Source organism: Clupea harengus, chromosome 10 (assembly GCF_900700415.2).
Source record: "Clupea harengus chromosome 10, Ch_v2.0.2, whole genome shotgun sequence".
Taxonomy (NCBI): domain Eukaryota; kingdom Metazoa; phylum Chordata; class Actinopteri; order Clupeiformes; family Clupeidae; genus Clupea; species Clupea harengus.
In genome coordinates, this window is record NC_045161.1 from 5,891,278 (window position 1) to 5,910,481 (window position 19,204).

At 49.2% G+C, this 19,204-nt stretch overlaps 1 protein-coding gene across 5 annotated transcripts in view; it reads right to left on the minus strand.

Annotated features, from left to right (window-relative positions):
- opa1 (OPA1 mitochondrial dynamin like GTPase) overlaps positions 1-19,204 on the minus strand; it is a 44,371-nt gene that overhangs the window by 6,689 nt on the left and 18,478 nt on the right. For all 5 annotated transcript variants that reach the window (XM_031575107.2, XM_031575106.2, XM_031575108.2 and 2 more), the window contains 5 exons: positions 18,735-18,814; positions 18,334-18,474; positions 17,385-17,501; positions 17,071-17,164; positions 15,916-16,026 (listed from right to left, as the gene is read on the minus strand). In XM_031575107.2, coding sequence (XP_031430967.1) covers positions 15,916-16,026; positions 17,071-17,164; positions 17,385-17,501; positions 18,334-18,474; positions 18,735-18,814 — 543 coding nt within the window. The remainder of the gene's footprint in view (positions 1-15,915; positions 16,027-17,070; positions 17,165-17,384; positions 17,502-18,333; positions 18,475-18,734; positions 18,815-19,204) is intronic.

Consider the following 19,204-nt stretch of genomic DNA (forward strand, 5'->3'; position numbering starts at 1 on the left):
TCATGGTCAAAGTCTGGGGTTGTGTTTTCATCACGCAGTCTAAAGCACCCGTCATGATCAGGCTGCCTTGCGCTAGAAGTCTGTGCTGACTAAAGCTAGACCTGTACCCCTTTGGCAAAACATTATGGTCGCGCTCACAGACCACACATAGGCCTGAAAGGCACTAGATAACCATGAGACTTGGTCGAGCAGCAACACAAGCTGTAGTCATTGGCCTTATTGGTGTGTAGTCATCGGCCTTATTGGTGTGTAAGCAGACTCATCACACTGAAATCAACAGGCTATCAGCACATGGGAGTATCCAGTGTTCTTGTGTACCTAAGACGTCAGAATAACACAAACGTTTCAATAACGGCCCTAGCAGTACAACACTTCAAGCCTTACATCTACAAACTCATAGACTAACCACTTCCTGTACACAACGTTGAGTAACACCGACGAGAACGAAGACAGGTGAGAAGACATTATGAGATGGTTAGCATTGGGCTAGATGCTGTGCTAGAAGAAGCGTCCGTGCTGCGAGTGGCATAAGAAAACCCTTGCGTGCCTGAGCGTGTCCTTCACCTCCGTTTCCCAGCGTGCCCCTGCAGCGTGGCCAACTGGTCCTATATCAGCGTGCTGAGCTGAGCTGAGCTGGGCTGCGTGCAGCACCTGGTGCTGATGTATGGCCTGCTCTCTGGACGCGGCGGGTTGCGCCGCTCCCCTGCGTGGGCCATCCGGGAGAGCGGAGCGGAAGGCCTGGTTTTAATGCAAAGCACAGAGAGGCCCTTGATGCACTTCTCGATTTGCCACTAAATCCGTCCTGTAGCATACACTATAAAAGGCAGAGGCGGGGGGGGGGGGGGGGGGGGGGGGAGGCAGCACATAAAACTACATGTCAACAGCACCATCTGTGTGTGTGTGTGTGTGTGTGTGTGTGTGTGTGTGTGTGTGTGTGTGTGTGTGTGTGTGTGTGTGTGTGTGTGTGTGTACGTTAACCGTATGACTCACCACTGTGAGTTTCTATGTGTATCAACAATACTGTTCACTATCAGGTGTTATAGCGTGTGTGTGTGCGTGCCTCTGCATGTATACACACGCACACGCACACACACACACAAAGACATCAACAGCGAGATGCTCCTTGTAGCGACAGTCCCCCACAAATCAGCCGCCGGCCTCATGTCTAAAACAGATGCCTGTAAGCAAAACCGCTATCCGCCGCTAACCCCCAACCCCCCCCCCCCCACACACACAGACACACACACACACACAGACACACACAGACACACACACAGGCCTGGACTGAGCCCTTACCCTGTGCCTGGGTTCACAATGCGGCTACCAGCTAAATTTAAGTAGAAGTAGAGAGTAGAGGAGAAAATATCAGTCCCTCCAGGATTTAGAAATCTTCCTTTTTCCCAAATTAAAGGATTTTCCTGCAATTGCGGTTTCTAATTCTAATATCTGCATCACTTGCCATTGATTGTATTTAACTCAAAATCAGTACAATTTTTAACTGCAATTTCTGAGAATGCACGCAACAAATTCAGTTACTTTTTGCCACAAACAATCACAACAAACCCTCACAAGATCCTAAAGGGACTGAATTATCAAAGACCGCAAACATCAAATAAAAGGCTTTTTGTTTTTGGCTTCCTTTCTCACAACCATCTTTTTAAGTCTCCGTAGCATTCAGGGATAACATGTCAACATCTGACGGAGATGATTCAATTGGGGAGACGCAGCCGCTCGCTCAGCAAGCCAGAGGACAGACTGGGAAATGACATTATGAAATTAATCTGCATCTGATCAGAGATCAGCGTCCAGGTGCGGGACGTGAGACGGACGTGGAGGAGATGGACAAACATGACGGACGATCCTCCGCTAAAACAGACAGCGATTGTGAACGGACAGTCTTCTGATCTGCAGAGGTGAGAGAGAATGACTGCAATGGCAAGGGAATATCCCTGGTACTGAGGTGTAGGTTTCAGAGCTGAGGACCTCAGCTTAAGAGCTCAGCATCACGTCCAGGTAAAAGCTCATCAACATCTGGTAAAAGCTCAGGAAAAAAGGTTAGGGACCAAAAATCTACTCCCCTACTTTTTAAACATGTACAGCATTGTATTAGCAAGATGATGCTTTCAACGGTCGCTGTGTGGTTGGCTCAGCACTGCTGTTGATTTCTAGAGCACGGCTACCACACTTTCAAAAACATCAAACACTACCACTTCATTTGTAAAGCCACTTTGTCCTCCTTTAAACACAATGCTTGCCACCAATCTCGCATTTACCATCAATGCAGCCATTTCAGGCAAACAATATCAGGCTCCCATCTAAATGAATGGAGAGAGATCCATAACTCCACATAGGATGGTCAAACAAACAGATATAAAAAGTACATCACATGAACCTGCATTTCAATCGGACATAAACAGCGTTAACGTTGTTTCCCCAAACACTCAATTAAGGCTAAAAAGACAACTTCTTCAAGTTGACTTGCTCACTGCGTGCATGCACCAAATTTCGTGGCACGGCTATTACTATGGCAACAGTGGAAATAAACAGAACGTGCAGGGAGGAGAGGCTGCTTTGTAATAATCTTCATAATACAAGGCAGGATTTCCAGTTACAAATCCACCACGTCCAGCGTTACAGATTCCCTCCTATTCCCCTCCATTCATTCTTTCATTTTCCCGTCAGTGATTTGTCTCCTCCCTTATCACGTCTCTGTTGCCTTTTTTTGTCTAGAATGTTTTGGTAAATACAACACTTGAAACACCGGGCTAAACAAAAGTAGTCAAACTGCCACTAGACTGGCCCTCTGATGTTGCAGTCATGAAGTCAGGACCTGAATGAAGAGCTAGACGGAAAACACCCTGACGGGTCGTCCGCTCTGACCTCCACTCAGCCGCTGGAAGATGATTCCAACGCTTCCCAGGACGTGCATTTCCATTTCCCAAATGCACGTGTCCTTGAATGTCTTTCTCAGATTCAAATCGTTTTTGGGGGCGCTTTGAAGGCGAGAGGGATCCCTGCCGGAGACAGGAGACAGGAGGCAGCTCTGAGCTCTGAGCTCTGAGCTCAAGCCTTCCTCATGCCCATGCAGGTGTTTGGACCACCCTGGGCTGAACTCTGGAAGCTCTCCAGACACACACACACACACACACACACACACACACACACCTCCAATAAGCGTTTAATTACAGGGCAAGGAAGGGTGGCAGGAGAGGGGCATGTCTCGGCGCACACAATCCCCAACACAGCCCTGAGGACAATAGAGGCTGTCCATGAGTGAGCGAGAGTATGTGTGTGTGTGAGCGTGTCTGTGTGTGTGTTTGAGTCAGAGAGAGAGAGAGAGAGAGAGAGAGAGAGAGAGAGAGAGAGAGAGTGATATATTCACACAGAGACAGGCAGAGAGAGATAGGAAGAGGGTGTGTGTGTGTGTGTACACATACACAGTGGCGGTGTCCATGCCGGAGCACGCTCTAATTACTGCATGTCAATCCCAGGCCAGGCCACACCACTGACCCTGAACAACCTTCGCAAACAAGCACCACGGCCACGCTTCGACAGGCACACCACCCACCCCCCCAACCCCACCACACACACACACACACACACACACACACACAGGGCCCTCTGCTCCCTACTCAACTCCCACTAACAACTGTGGGGCTCCCGCTGCAGCTGTGTGTGCAACAGAGCCACATTCCGTAACGCTTCAACAGCAGCATTGTATGTGTGTGTGTGTGTGTGTGTGTGTGTGTGTGATCCACCTCTGACAAACACAGCCTAAACCTGTGCACCCCCTAACGACTCCTGACGCTGCCTTCCTCTCTCTAACTGTATACTCTCTCTCTCAAACACAAACACACACACACACACACACACACACACACACACACACACACACACAGGTCTGAAATTAGACTTGGGGCCCTAATTTGAAAGGCCAATGAACTGAGCGTTATGCATGTGACAGAACGATGGCCGCAAATGGCCCAAGTTCAAAGGGAGTAGTCAAGAAGAATTATTATCATTATTTGCATACATGCACTCATGTGACACTACAGTTACAGGAAGCCTTTGTGGGACAGGTGAAATGGCATATTGATTAGAATTTGTTGATTGAATTTGTTGAATTCGAGCCAATCATATCAACAGGAATTCTGACATGTGCTGTGATGATAAGCCACTTATCATTTGTTTGGTTGAAGTCCAACAGACATCAGTTTATGTTATGAAAATATTTAAACTGTAAAATTGTCATTGAGAAGTGATTAAACGTTTTGTTGAACTGATAAAAGCCCAGCACAGCTCAAACCACCAAAATGTAATCTTTGCCATTGGTCTTCACATTATTTAACATGTAGGCCTATGGGCCTAATAAACATGCCTGATAGCAAGCTACATACGTTAGAGAAATGATTTATGTAGAGTATAGTGAAACGGTAAGTGAACAGGTGACTAAGGTTGGGTAGCCTAAAGGCTTTAGGCTTTGGCCTGCGTCAGCAACAAAACATATTTAATCAACTGTGAAAAAGAAAGATTTAACAAAATGAACCCATTAGTAGACGCTTTAGGCCACTATACTGAGAGACATTAGGCTGTTTTAGAACGCTAAATGGGAGAACGACGCATTGGTCAGTGGTCTAAACGGAGTGAGTACTACGTCGTAAAAAACACAGAAAATATGACTTTTCTGTCTCACTAGTTGTTGAGCATTAAGACCCCAATGAATGACAGGATACTGGATTATATCGTTCACTGTCTGTGCGGTGTAGACAGTAGTTGCATGCGTTACCATTCGATAACATGTTTTGATGAATTAAATGATCGGTTCATTTAGTAAGTCATTTAGTGAGTGGTCAAAATGATGCTGTAAACCTGTGTAGAGATTTGATTAGATTGAAAACCAAGATGCAGGTTACATTTCAATGAAGGGGCAGAACGCCTTTCTCAAAACGATGTCCATGAAACGTGCTTAGGTCTGTGCGCATGTTATGCAGTTACCAACCGAATGTGTGCTAGTGATCAAAAATAGCTTTACACAATGCTCTTCTGTGGGACGCGTAAGAACCCACGGTGTGTATCTATTAACTTAGGGCCCTTGGTCGTCTAGATAACAATGTGTGTACAGTACCAGTCAAAAGTTTGGACACACCTTTAATTTTTTTGGGAAGTGTTTTCTTTACTTTTATTATTTTCTACATTGTAGATTAATACTGAAGACATTTAAACTACGAAAGAACACATATGGAATGATGTACTAAACCAAAAAAGTGTTATCTACCATGTAGAAAATAATAAAAGTAAAGAAAAAAAATTCTCAAAAAATGAGAAGGTTTGTCCAAACTTTTGACTGGTACTGTATGTATTAAGATTCCATTAGCTTCAGCTCTAACTACAGTTAATAACAAGACTGTTGCTTAGTCGGTACTATATTAGCATTTAGCATGGATGTTCCAGGTGTCTGCGTCGCAGATGAGGGGAGCAGGAGTGGGACCTGACCTACATCAGCCACCTCCACCCTGGGAAATACTCCAGGAATGACAGCATGTCAGCTGCAGCCGTGTCGTCCTGAAGAGAGACACACGGCGCGCTCTATTTTTATCATGTGAGAAAGGAAGTGGATGGCTTTCCCATTATTTCCCTGGGCTGAGAGAGGTTGTGGGTGTGTGTATGCACGTGTACGAGTGTGTGTGTGTGTGTTCGCTTCTAGGCACATGAGTCAGTCAATGTGTGGGTGTGAGTTTGTGAGATGCACAAGCGTATATATGCAATACTTGTGCATGCGGAGGAGATGAACAGTGTATCAGGGCCCGGAGAGGACGCTGGCCGCCAGGCTGAGGACCCCAGGAGCAATGAGAACGGACAGGAGGGACGGAAGCTCACGCCACACATATATCACCCCAGCCTCATGTTCAGGGCCCAGTCTCTGAGAATGGAAGTAGGTAGGTAGGTGTCTGTCTCTCTCTCTCTCTCTCTCTCTCTCTCTCTCTCTCTCTCTCTCTCTCTCTCTCTCTCTCTCTCTCTCTCTCTCTCTCTCTCTCTCTCTCTCTCTCTCTCTCTCTCTCTCTCTCTCTCTCTCTCTCTCTCTCTCTCTCTCTCTCTCTCTCTCTCTCTCTCTCCATCTGGTATCTCTCTATTTCTCTCTGGTTAAGTAGTCTCCTCTCTCTCACTCTCTTCACCTTTCCCTTTGGTCTTTCCTCTCTCTCTCTCTCTCTCTCTCTCTCTCTCTCTCTCTCTCTCCTCTCTCTCTCTCTCTCTCTCTCTCTCTCTCTCTCTCTCTCTCTCTCTCTCTCTCTCTCTCTCTCTCTCTCTCTCTCTCTCTCTCTCTCTCTCTCTCTCTCTCTCTCTCTCTGAGTATGTAGGGGGAGGAAAGCCTCCGGTAGTACAGCTGCTTTGGAGAAAGGATGGGACTAACGCTCCAAGATTTATACACCCAGGCAAGCCAGAAGAGAAGAGAAGAGAGGAAGAGGATGGGACATGGAGGTGAGGAGGGGATGGATGGATGGATGGATGAAGGCAGGAAAGGGAGAGAGGAGGATGGAAGAGCAGAGTGGAAGAGGAGAGGATGTTGGCATGAGCAGGGCCCCAGCTTCACAGCTTGAGTGAGGGTGGTGAGGGTGAGAGGTAAGGTGGGCGTCAAGTGGATTTATGTGTGTGTGTGTGTGTGTGTGTGTGTGTGTATGTGTGTGTGTGTGTGTGTGTATGAGCACGAGTCTTAGTGTGTGTGTGTGTAAGTGTATGTGTGTAAGTGTATGTGTGTAAGTGTGTGTGTGTGTGTGTAGACACGTGTGTGAATCCGGGGTCAGTAATCCCGCCGTTTCAGAGACGGAAGCCGTTTCCTCTCGGCCTGTCAGAGAGGGGCATAAACATCTCTCGGTCACAGCCGGGGCAGGGCCTACATGTGCTTTTAACATCAGGGAGCCCTGTGTGTGTGTGTGTGTGTGTGAGTGTGTGTGAGATAAAGATAGGCTGTGTGTGTGTAAGAGAGACAGTGACTGAGTACGTGTGTGTGTGTGTGTGTGTGTGTGTGTGTGTGTGTGTGTGTGTGTGTGTGTGTATGCGTGTGTACGTATGTTTGTGTGTCACAGACAGAGCGAGAGGAAGAGAATGTAAGTTGAGTGTGGGAGAGGCTGAGCAGTAAGAAACAAAAGAATGAGGGAAGAGAGAGAGAGAAAAAAAAAAAGAGAAAGAAAGACAGATAGTAGCTGGCTGTAGATGAAAGGGGAGTAGTGTGCGTCTATCTAAAATAGCTGTGGACCACTCCAAACCTCTGCACTCATCTCCTGAGAAGCCTTCCTGACCCCGCCACAATACGGATGGCTTGGGCCGCGCTCCGCTCCCTAATGCAATCCTTTGTCTTGACAGGCACTGCGCTGCGCTCCTCAACCCCCTGCGTAGGACTTGGGCAAACTTAAAAAGTGCACTCTGAAGATCCCACAAAGCGCAGAGTTGTTGCTTCCATTTAGCATTAAGTTATACAGCTCGACATTTATTTCCAGTCCTGACACACACACACACACACACACACACACACACACACACACACACACACACACACACACACACACACACACACACACACACACACACACACACACACCTCTGCTGTTCAGGACGGGAGCCCGATAACAAAAGTGGTCAGCAGATCGTATCTGCAGCTTACGCAACAGACACACGGCACCAGCTTCCACTGGCTCGGGAGTGAGAAAAAAAAAAAAAAAAAGCTGGCCAACAATTAGGTTAGACAGAAAGGCCAAAGACAGCACGCTGCACACCCACACACACACTGAGAGGAAGTCAGAGGACTCAGGCACGTGCGCACGCACACAAACACACACACACACACACACACACACACACACTCACACACAGAGGGTGAGTCTTTCTTCCCCAAGCTTCTGCTGTGACCTGATGCCTAGAGTAAACACCATTAAACCCTGAGCACACACACGCGGCGTCTCGGGGCACTCCTACAGTATCCATCACAAGCGCAGGCAGAGGAAGTGAGGGGAACACTTTTTGTTTAAGCCCTGTTAATCTTGGCCTCCTTTTTTTCCCCCCCCTTCATGAGGACGGAGGGAGATGATGAAAGGAGCGCGGGAAGACCAGAGAAAGAGGAAGAGAGAGAGGGAGGGAGAGAGAGAGAGAGAGAGAGAGAGAGAGAGGAGGAGGAGTTCAAAGGCAATAGAGCAGGTCTGAACACAGCACCACCATTTAGCTCTAGGACACCGACAGCTGAACCTGGCTTAAAGTGCACAGAATGACTGCAAGAACCTCTGTGAGGAATAAACAATTCCAAAATCTATTAAAAGGTAAATATACAATGTCGGGCATATGTCGGGAAGCTCAATTATGGCAAAAAATCAATACAAACTATTTTGGTCAATATTGAGATCAGATTATTTGACACGGAAACATCATCAGCGAGCGGACATCAGCCCATGATGCTGGACCCTCAGTGCCTATGTGTGAAAGGCATATTACGTTTATATATTATTACAATATATTAACCTAGATTTTGTCTTCTTTTCTTATTAGAAATAGTAAATAGACCAAAACGTACAGACAAGTTTGTTTAGCATGTTTTCATGTGGGGGTTTGTGACGTGAATATGCTACTGGAAAGTCCATCGTTTTTTTCCATCAACCCAAACCAAGCTCTTCGAGAGAGAGAGAGAGAGAGAGAGAGAGAGAGAGAGAGTGAGTGAGTGTGAGTGAGTGAGTGAGTGAGTGAGTGAGTGAGTGAGTGAGTGAGTGAGTGAGTGAGTGAGTGAGTGAGTGAGAGAGTGAGAGAGTGAGAGAGTGAGAGAGTGAGAGAGTGAGAGAGAGAGAGAGAGAGAGAGAGAGAGAGATCACCTGAGAGAGTGATAGTGAGGGTGGTGAGGGTGAGAGGTAGAGAGAGCATGATACTCCCCCATGACCGCTATCTTGATACCTGCACATCTGGACTGAGTCAGAGAGAAACAAGGGAGTACACGCCCCAACAAACCTTCACTGTACACATAACACAACTCCAGCCCCTCAAATACAAATCTACTGCACATAAGCCCCCTGCTAAGTTCCCTAAAGCCGCCAATGCCTCCGCCGAGCGCGAGAAAATGTTCTACTGTAAAAAGCCTCTGGCGCCAGGCCAATGGGACATGGAAGCAGGCAGCCAGAGAACTTTTCCATTGTGTGTTCGTTTTGGACGAGAGAGGAGAAAAAAAAAAAAGATTAGTGTGGCAGTTGACACTACAATTTTCCTACATAAAACAAAGTAGAGGGAAAACGCATTTGTGAACATGCACACATTCACACACACACACACACACACACACACACACACCATCTCTCAGTGTGGGCTGTCTTAAGGGATCTGGCTGGAGCTAAAAACAGGGAAGCTGCACGCTGGCCCTCAGTGGCAGTAATTGAATTGGGTCCATTAAGGAATTAGAGGGGTTATGCTGGGGGGTGGGGTGGTGTTTGCGTGGTTGGGTTGGGTTGGGTGGTGTGGTGTGGTGTTGGACGGTGCGGCTGGGTCGTCTCCTGACGGGCTTGCAGTCGCGCATTAGACGCGGGCACGGCTCCAGACCGGAGCAGACCGGAGCAGAGCAGCGCTCCAGCGGCAGGAAAGCAGCCATGCAGCTGCACTGGCGTGAGATCTCCAGCTGGGGTTAGACACACTTAGACGCACGCACGCACACGCATGCCTTCACTCCATCACACTCACACACACTTCTTAAATCACATACACACACACATATCCATGCATAGTCTGGAACTCACAAACATGTGTCAACACAGGCAGAGACACCCTCGCTTCCCTTACATATCCACACACACACACACACACACACACACACACACACACACACACACACACACACACACACACACACACACACACACACACACACACACACACACACACACACTTAACACCCTTCCTCACAGATGGCATGCCGCAGTGACAGGCCTGAACGCAGCCCTGTTTGTACACCATATCCCCGTATACTGATTCTCACGCACACAAGACACACACACCGGGGACCCTGCGTGAAACCAGACCAGAGTTCTGCCTGCCTGCCTGCTTGCTTGCCTGCCTGCCTGTGTGTGTGTGAGTGAGTGTGTGAGTGTGTGTGTGTGTGTGGGGGGGGGGGCACATCGGTGCAAACTCCAACCTAACCCTTAGGGGAGAGCATGTGCTTTGTCAGGGGAAGTGCTTCGCATAGCAACACACCCCTCACCACATCCACCAGCCCCCTATAAAATCTGTCCTTTCTGAAAACAGACAAACAAGGTGAGGAACAGGTCAGTCTCCAACACACACACACACACACACACACACACACACACACACACACACACACACACACACACACACACACACACACACACACACACACACACACGCATATCCCCACTGGGACCAGCAGTCCGCACCGCTTAAAGCCTCAACCACCTGACCCAGAGGTCAACTATCTGGTCTGACTTGGATGACCTGTTCCAATCAATAGACCACAGAGAGACAGAGAGGGGGAGAGGGAGAGAGAGAGAGAGAGAAAGAGAAGAATAGAAACAGAGAAACAGAGGGAGAAGGAATGGTTCTGATTGCACAGAGCATGCGAGAGGAAAGGCCAAAAAGGGAGGAGTGTTACAAAAGGAAACGCATGAAGCAGAGAGACAGAGGGGGGAAAAAAAAAACATGGGGAAAAACTTTGGGGGCTGACAGCGTGCATGCGAACACGCTCAGAACACAGATCACCCACAACCCCACCCCCTTCTGAGCGGGGTCTGGAATCTTCTCCTGTCCAATCCTGTCTTGCCAGGGTGGGCTGCACACATCCCTACCTCAACCTCAATCCATCCCCGGAGCAGCCTAATTCCCTGTTCCCACACTCGCTGCACAGCGCCGTGTGTGTGTACTCCTGCCAGACACAAGCCCAATTTAGAGCCCAAAAATACCCCTCCCCACTTCCCCTGGCCTGGGCTCACTCCAACTCCAAAGCATGGGGCCAGACAGTAACCGGCTCACACCGACTCTGGAGGTCGGCTGGAAAACGGCGGCAGAAGTCCAAGTGCCCGGGGGGGGGGGCGAGGGGAGGGGGTGTGAGTCAGTCTACAGTTTCACCCCAGCACAGAGACACACACACACACACTGCACCCCTAAGTGGCAGATACACACAGAGGCGCTGCCGGTGAGAGTTCATTACTCTCAGGAGAAATCCCCCCCCTGACACACACACACACACACGCTGGAGTCGCTGTCAGGGAATGCGGAGAGTGATGAGGAGGTACAGGCCTGGACCAGCCCCACATCAGAAGGCCGCTGTGAGGCAGCACAGGCAGGAGAGAGTGGAGAGTGGGGCCAGAGAAGGTGGGGGTCACTGAGATCATGACTGAAGATGGATCCTTTTTCTCCAAGGAAGTGTGGCACTCTGAACACAGAAGGGCCTAAATGCACATCGCCCAAGTTGAATTCAGTAGAGTAGGCAGAGAGATCTCTCGATCTAGAAGAGAGTTCTTCAGCACAAGGGTGGTGGAGGGTAAGGTAGGGGGGGTAAGGGTAGAGGGGGTAGGTGAGGTTATGAAGCTCAGGGTGCAGATGGGCAGGGTGGGGCAGATGCGGCCTCATTCCACATCAAACGTGTCAAGCGCGAGGCAAACTTGTGCCGCCCCGTGCAGGAACACGGCTGCAAGGCTAGGCAAGTCTGGGAACGCCTATCTGCCTGCCTGCCTGCCTGCCTGCCTATCTGCCTGCCTGCAGGGCATGGAGAGTGCTGGAGTGGCCTTTGACAGCACATTGGCTTCCTCTCTCTCTCTCTCTCTCTCACTCCAGGCTCACCCGCTCGCTCTTGCCCTCTCTCTGGTCCTCTGGCAGGGGTGTGTGTGTGTGTGTGTGCAGGAGCGTGTGTGTTGATTCAGGAGGAGGAAGTGAGGTGAACTGGGCTGAAGGCTGGTTTTGACAGCTGATGTGTGTGTGCACTTGAAGACAGTGTGTGTGTGTGTGTGTGTGTGTGTGTGTGTGTGTGTGTGTGTGTTGACGTTGGGGTAAAACTTGCTGCCGGCTGGGTGTAACAGAAGACACCTGCCTGCCACATTGGCTCATTCTAGCACTCGTGGATAGAAGAATATGTACACACACACACACACACGCAATAACTCTTCTTACGTCCATTGGTTGTCAACACATCCACATCATTCAAATGTATTGTATGATAAACAGAGATGGAGAGAGAGAGAAAGAATGTCTGTGTGTGCGTGTGTGTGTGTGTGCGCATCTGTGTGTGTGTGTGTGTGTGTGTGTGTGTGTGTGTGTGTGTGTGTGTGTGTGTGTGTGCGTCTGTGTGTGTGTGTGTGTGTGTGTGTGTGTGCGTGAGAAAGAGCCTGGGAGACATAACAACAAAGGCAGGCTGGCAGCACGTCTCCCTCGTGTTCATTCAATTATCCGCGTTAGAGCACTTAGTAGGAGTCCGCTCTGCCTCCCTCTTTTCTTTCTCTCTCTCTCTCTCTCTCTCTCTCTCTCTCTCTCTCTCTCTCTCTTTCTATTTTTTCTTTCCTGTCACTCTTCTCTCTCTAATCATTTCCCTTTTTCATTCCCTCACTCCCCCTTTCCCCTCCTCTCGCAATCTCCCCCCTGCTTCTTCAAACATCAATAACGGGCAAGCTCAAGTGTTTTCCATGTGCTAGCAACAGTAAAGGCAGCAGCTACATACACACACACACACACACACACACACACACACACACACTCAGTCACACACACACGTCAAACACACATGCCCAGGCTTGCCTGCACTGGCATAAAGACCACTGCTGGAGAGTTGGGAGGTCAGGGTAGTGCCTTTGTGTTTTCTTCAGCCTGGGTCAACTGTGAGCTCTTGTGCATCAGCACACAACTCATATACAAGGGCACACACACATACTGTCTCTCTCACTCACACACACGCACCATGGCAAACAGGACAGGTTCTGTGCTCCAGCAGAGTGGGCACACACACACACACACACACACACACACACACACACACACACACACACACACACACACACACACACACACACACACACACACACACACACACACACACACACACACACACACACACACACACACACACACACACACACACACACACACACACACACACACACACACACACACGTCAAGGCATGCAGCCCAGGTCCTCTGTTCTAGAACACTGGGCACTGAGAGGTCAGCAAGAGGGAGGGAGAGAGAGAGAGAGAGAGAGAGAGAAAGAAAGAGAAACAGAAAGCAAGAGTTGTGTGAGCAGTGACCGGTGAAGCGCCAGCTCCAGCTCCCCACGGGGACCCGGGGAGAATGGGGCCGTCTCGGGGAGAATGAAGCCACTCTCTGTGGGCAAACACAAGCCCTCTCTGCCCTGCGCCTGCACACACACAGCCACCTGCCGCCCATTGTGCTCCCCAGCGCAATTAGTGACAGTTTAGTGCTTTCCGACACACTGCAACAATATGGGGGGGGGGGGGAAAGATTGTTTGTCCCGTCTCCATTGATGTTGACAGAGGCACGAAGTACAGTGACCTACTGTTGAGATGGATTATTCAGCTACCCCGAGAGGCTCATTATAGAACTGTTGCTTAATGTGAAATTGATGTGGGTCATCTATGCCAAAAACGCGATCTACCACAAAAAAAGAAATTAGAGTAACACTCCAAAGTAAAGGCGTAACGAAATGTTTAGTCAGTCTTATCATTCTCTATCAATCAGACATGAGCACTACACTGTGTCTGACAATGACTCCCAATGTGTGGCAACATGCTAATGGTCTAAATGTGGGCCCAATCTCCATGTGACTAAACTAGTTTACTTCACGGTCTCTTTATACAGAGGCATTCATTCATAGTATCCCAATCTACACAAGAGGCAGGTGCAATCAGCTTTGCTTCATCATGTGAGCCCACTCTAAAGGTTCAGTTCTACCCCATTGTGGAGGCGTACACAGACAGCTAGACACCTAGTTGTTCTCGTCATACTACTTTCTAGTCCGATTGGCGGTTGGTGCCTTTGTAGTGTAGTGGCCGCGCGGCCCAAAGAGTTGGAGGGTACACGGACGTCCGCACGGAGCCTTGTGTACACCCTCTGATGACCAAATGTGTGTGGCGCAGACCCCCTGGCGGTCCCTCACGCAGACCCTGGCGGCCCCTCACGCAGACCCTGGCGGCCCCTCACGCAGACCCCCTGGCGGCCCCTCACGCAGACCCTGGCGGTCCCTCACGCAGACCCTGGGGGCCCCCTGGCGTGCTCCCAGAACTTGACCCGCTGACACATGGCCACACTGCTGGGAGAGACAGAGGGACTCCTTGATAACGTCAACAAGCTCTCCACCCTCTAAGCCGTCCGAGTGGGTAGCTGTTAACGACACATCACCGGCACACACACACTGAGTCACCGCCACTGTCTAAACACACACTCGCACACACACACACAACCTTGTTTGCACTGAGGCGTTGTTAAGTTTCCCCACGCCATCAGTGTAATAACAGCACTGCGTTAATGAGCACGAGTGTGTGTGAGGAGGTGTGTGTGTGTGTGTGTAGGTGTGTGTGCATAAGGGCACAAGTCTGGGCTTGCCTGTCTGGGCTTGCCCAAATGGCTGGTTTAATCAGGCGGACTGTTTAACAGTTTCCAAGGCTGTGGACTTGACAGGGGGCACGCAGCCTGCAGCCAGCAGCTCTTAACTCGCCTCGCTCCCCTCCTCTCCTCTCTCCTCCTCTCCTCTCCCCATCGCTCCTCTCAGAGCAGTAATTAAACACTCGAGCCCCGCCATGGAGATGGAGAGAGGGAGAGAGAGAGAGAGAGAGAGAGAGAGAGAGAGAGAGAGAGAGAGAGAGAGGAAAGGTGAAGAGAGTGAGAGAGAGGAGACTACTTAACCAGAGAGAAATAGAGAGATACCAGATGGAGAGAGAGAGAGAGAGAGAGAGAGCGAGAGAGAGAGAAGGAAAAAAAGTCTCGGCTTAATGCACTGAGATAAGCAGATGATAAAGACTAGCAGTCAGTTCAAGCAGTCCTGTAGCTGATGGACCCAAAGAGTCTCTGCATATTAGTGGAGGACTTCCACATATGGAGGAAATACAGCCTGAACTCAAATAAGAGCAACATTTGCAGCACGATACGATCTGAATTGAAAAATCAGATTAGTTGAAAGTTTAGTTCCAAACGCAGACCATATGGAGCTAAACTTAAGAGCGCAAGAGAACTGGAATGAAGCCTCGTCACATGACGATGCCTTGAAGACTCCCGCAGACATCCAGGCTGAAACGTTACAACACAGCACACACACCTCTCTTGCCTCTCTCCCTGACCAATTTCCACATGACAGCATGAGAGATGAAGGAGAGAGACTGAGCCCAGCTCTCAGTCACTCGCTCGCTGCAGAGGCTTCCCAGCTGTCATCTACTACAGTAACCACAAGCACAGTTGAAAGCCCACCTGATTTGTTGAGCTCCACTGCCACCTGCTGGGCGCATAGAAAACTGAAGCCAAAGCACTCCCACCAATAAACCTGTTTTGGTCTCAACAAACCATGGAAAAAAAACGTGAACATGGACAGTTCAAAGGCCTTTGCCAGGAACTGGTCCTTCAAGCCCACGCGTACCGAGCCTGACAGGGAGGAATCTGAGTGTGGACTGCTTGATGACATTCATCATCACTGCATGCCAAGACTTTGAAAGAAAACACTGGTGGTCTTGGTGTGGGTCTGTTTTGGTAGGTGTGTGTGTGTGTGTACTGGAGTGGTGCTTGGCATGGGTCTGTTTTCATTGGAGTGTGTTGGAACACAATGGTGTTCCCAGTGCAGGTCTACTGTTGGTCATAGAGCTTGCGTGTGAGTGTGAGTGTGTGTGTGTGAGTGTGTGTGTGTGTGTGTGTGTGCGTGTGTGTTGGAGAGGTAGCGTGACTCACTGAGGTCCTCGGCCAACTGCACTCTCCTGCCGGTGATCAGATGGGTCTTCTTTTCGTTGTCCTCCCCAAAGTCCTCCAGCACCTCCTTCACGTTCTTCTCCAGGCGACGTACTGCAGAGTCACACACACACACACCAGAGCGCCATAAATCACATGGGCATGCACGTATGGATACACACACACACAACCACCAGAAACACATGAACACACACACACACACACACACACACACACAACACTCTTCTCATATAAACTCCAGGCATTGTCTGGGGTTACACTTTCACCCATGTAGCACATAACAGAACATGTTCTCACCTACTGGAAATATTCCAGTCACACAGACGACACAGGAGAGAGAGACCACATGAACGTTTTTGTTGAATTATGTTCAATTACGTTCGACTTTGAGAAATTGTTGCTGTTCAGTTTAGCTACCTAGCTATACCTAGGTAGCTAATGTTAGGCGCTTGTGCTATGTATTGAAGTTTGAGCTAATAAATATATAAAAAAAGACTGCACGTATGTCTCATTTCTTTCAGCAATGTGTCACACACTGCCTTCACTTATTTGTCTCATCGCTCAGTGTTTGCATAAAATAGACGTCTAGCCCGTTTTCGCCCCGCCTAGTTGGCTTTGCAATGTCCATTTGTCTCTTGTCGCTGTAATCGCCAACACTCATTGATAATGAACAGCAGCAGGTCGCTTTGTCCATCTCCCGTGTCGTCCGTGTGGCGAGGGGTGCCAACACGCCCACTTGCTCGCTGTGAATTCTCCAGCCAATGACCTGATACTCAAATCGGACATTACACAGACTTTGCACTCGGAAGCCGACGGAGTAAAATCTGTTTAAATGTCCGGTCTATCTGATTTCCGACTTTTGTGTTCTCGCCTACAGCTCGTCCGAGGAACGTCTTGACAAGTTCAGGGTTGCAGTGCATGTTTGAAAACAGCTTCAGTTACTAATCTGCACTGCAGATGGCTATTCCGCTCCACTTCACACGAGACGTGTTGCCATTCATTTTGACTCAATCATTCCACTGTTTTCTAAGGGGGGGGGGGGGGGGGGGGTGGGCGGCATGTTTGTGTGGAGCTTTATGATGTGCCGAGACCACTACAAAGCCATGTGGCGTGACGCAGGGCCACGTGGCGACGTACCCTCAGTGTTGGTGAGCTGTTGCCTCAGCGTGTTGCCAGTGATGACCAGCATGCGCTGGATCCTCCAGAACAGCACTACGTCATTGCACTCCAGCTGCAACACACACACACACACACACACACACACACACACACACACAAGCAAGCACACACAAACACAGACAGAGAGATACACACACATACACAGAGATACATGAGACCCACAAACAAGCACAGACCCTCAAACAAACGCTCCAAACATTACATGCATGTTTGTTACCCTAAATTCTGGCTAGGCTGATAAAACAGAGCAAATCCCAAAAGGGGTGACTCACTTCAGAGTCTATGAAATGTCTCTGGTAGTAGTAGTAGCCTCGTCGGCAGAGGTTACAGTGGGCCAGGGCTTTCTGTAAGAAATGTCGTCTGTACATCTGGTGCCACGTGTCCTTGATCTGCCAGAGTAGAGAGGGACATGGAGAGAAGAGGAGAGAAAAGGAGAGAAAGCATGAGAAAACCACAAAGATGAGAGAGAAGGAGGGAGGGAGGGAGAAGGAGGTCACCAAACACCTCCTCGTGAGCGACTCAGCCCTGACGTCTGTGAGGGTGAACGTGTTTCCTCTCTCGGTCTCCAGCGAAAGGCTGTGACAGCTCCTCCGGAGGAGTGATGCTGACGTGCGTGATCGCACATTTCCTGAGAGGTTTAACGAGCTGGCCCAGGCGCTCGTGAGACACTTCAGTCAGTCAGGGCGCACTCCAGGTGATGCAGGTATGACTCAGTGTGGAGGGATCACCACATGTCCACGACTGTGGCTTTGATAAGCCAACATAAAGACGTCAGAGACCTCAGTTGGAGACACTGAGGTGCTAATGGCGTTGAAAGTTGCAATAGTAAACCTCTTTTTTTAGTTTGAAACAGGCTTGAAAGAACACATGCGTTCCCAATGACCTCTGTGAGCCAGGCTAACTAAGCAGTCTGGGCCTCATTACAGAGACATTCCCTTCTGATGCCTCACAGCCATCAGTGCTTAGCCTTTAACGACTAAGAAGCTCACAGTCTTGAGTGGGTCTCCAGCATGTCAGTCCACAAACGATTGTATCTGATTGGGTGGGTGGAACGGGGACAGGAAAAAGGGGGGGGGGGTGTGGAGATGATTGTTTTCAGATCTTACACACTGTGGCTGTCAAGTGTGAGATGTTTGAGGTGGGAGTCAAAGTGCTTAAGGTGGATTAATCCAGTGGATTAAGGGGAGGTCGGATGAGTGGGATGAAGAGAGCAGCCCTCACCAGCACAGGGTCCACCTCCACGCCACGGGACTCCAGGTTCTTGCGTACGGTGGTGACCTCGTCGTTGGCCAGGTAGGCGGTGTGGTCCTCCTGCAGCTTCAGCAGACGCTCCAGCTCGTTTTTGGTTTCGTTACGAATGTGCTGCACAGACACACACCAAACAAAATGAAGTGACGTTGCTTCAGGTAATCAAAGGGAGACAAGACATTCAAAATATATATCTAAACTATGTAGCCTATACTTCAGTCAATGCAGAGCTTGCAACATGCAAACCCCCACTTACCAGAAACCCAGTTTCCATAGTTAACAAATGTAAGTTCTCCTAAAGCTTTGTTTACTGCTAAGGTCATAACTCAGCATAGGGCAGAGAGGTACAGACAGTGTTCCCCCCCCGTACTGACCTGGTCTGCCGTGCGGTTTGTCCAGTGCATCCACCTTTGTTTCCAATCCGGCCCCACCATATCATTAATTACAGATTCAGCTGAGAAAGGGAAAAAAAAAAAAACATCCAGACTGAGCATGACAGGGAGAGAGAGAGAGAGATTAAGAAGGAAACGCCATGTTGTTAGGGGGAGACACTTACAGATGCACTGAAGTCAAGATGATGTTCAACGAGTCAGTTTGATTTAGCTGTAAGTGTGGCCAACTCCAAATACATGCTTCAGTGCTTTACAAGGTTGCTTTCACATGGTTACCTATCAGATGTCTTCCTTCATAGACTCCCACAGCTAACTAAAAACACTACTTCCACTTTCATGACCTAAAAAGGCTTACTTTTCCACATTTACATGATCATTTATACACATTAAAAGCCACTGATGCCCCATGCATATCCATGCTACTGTTATCGGCGTCTCCAGGACTCACATAG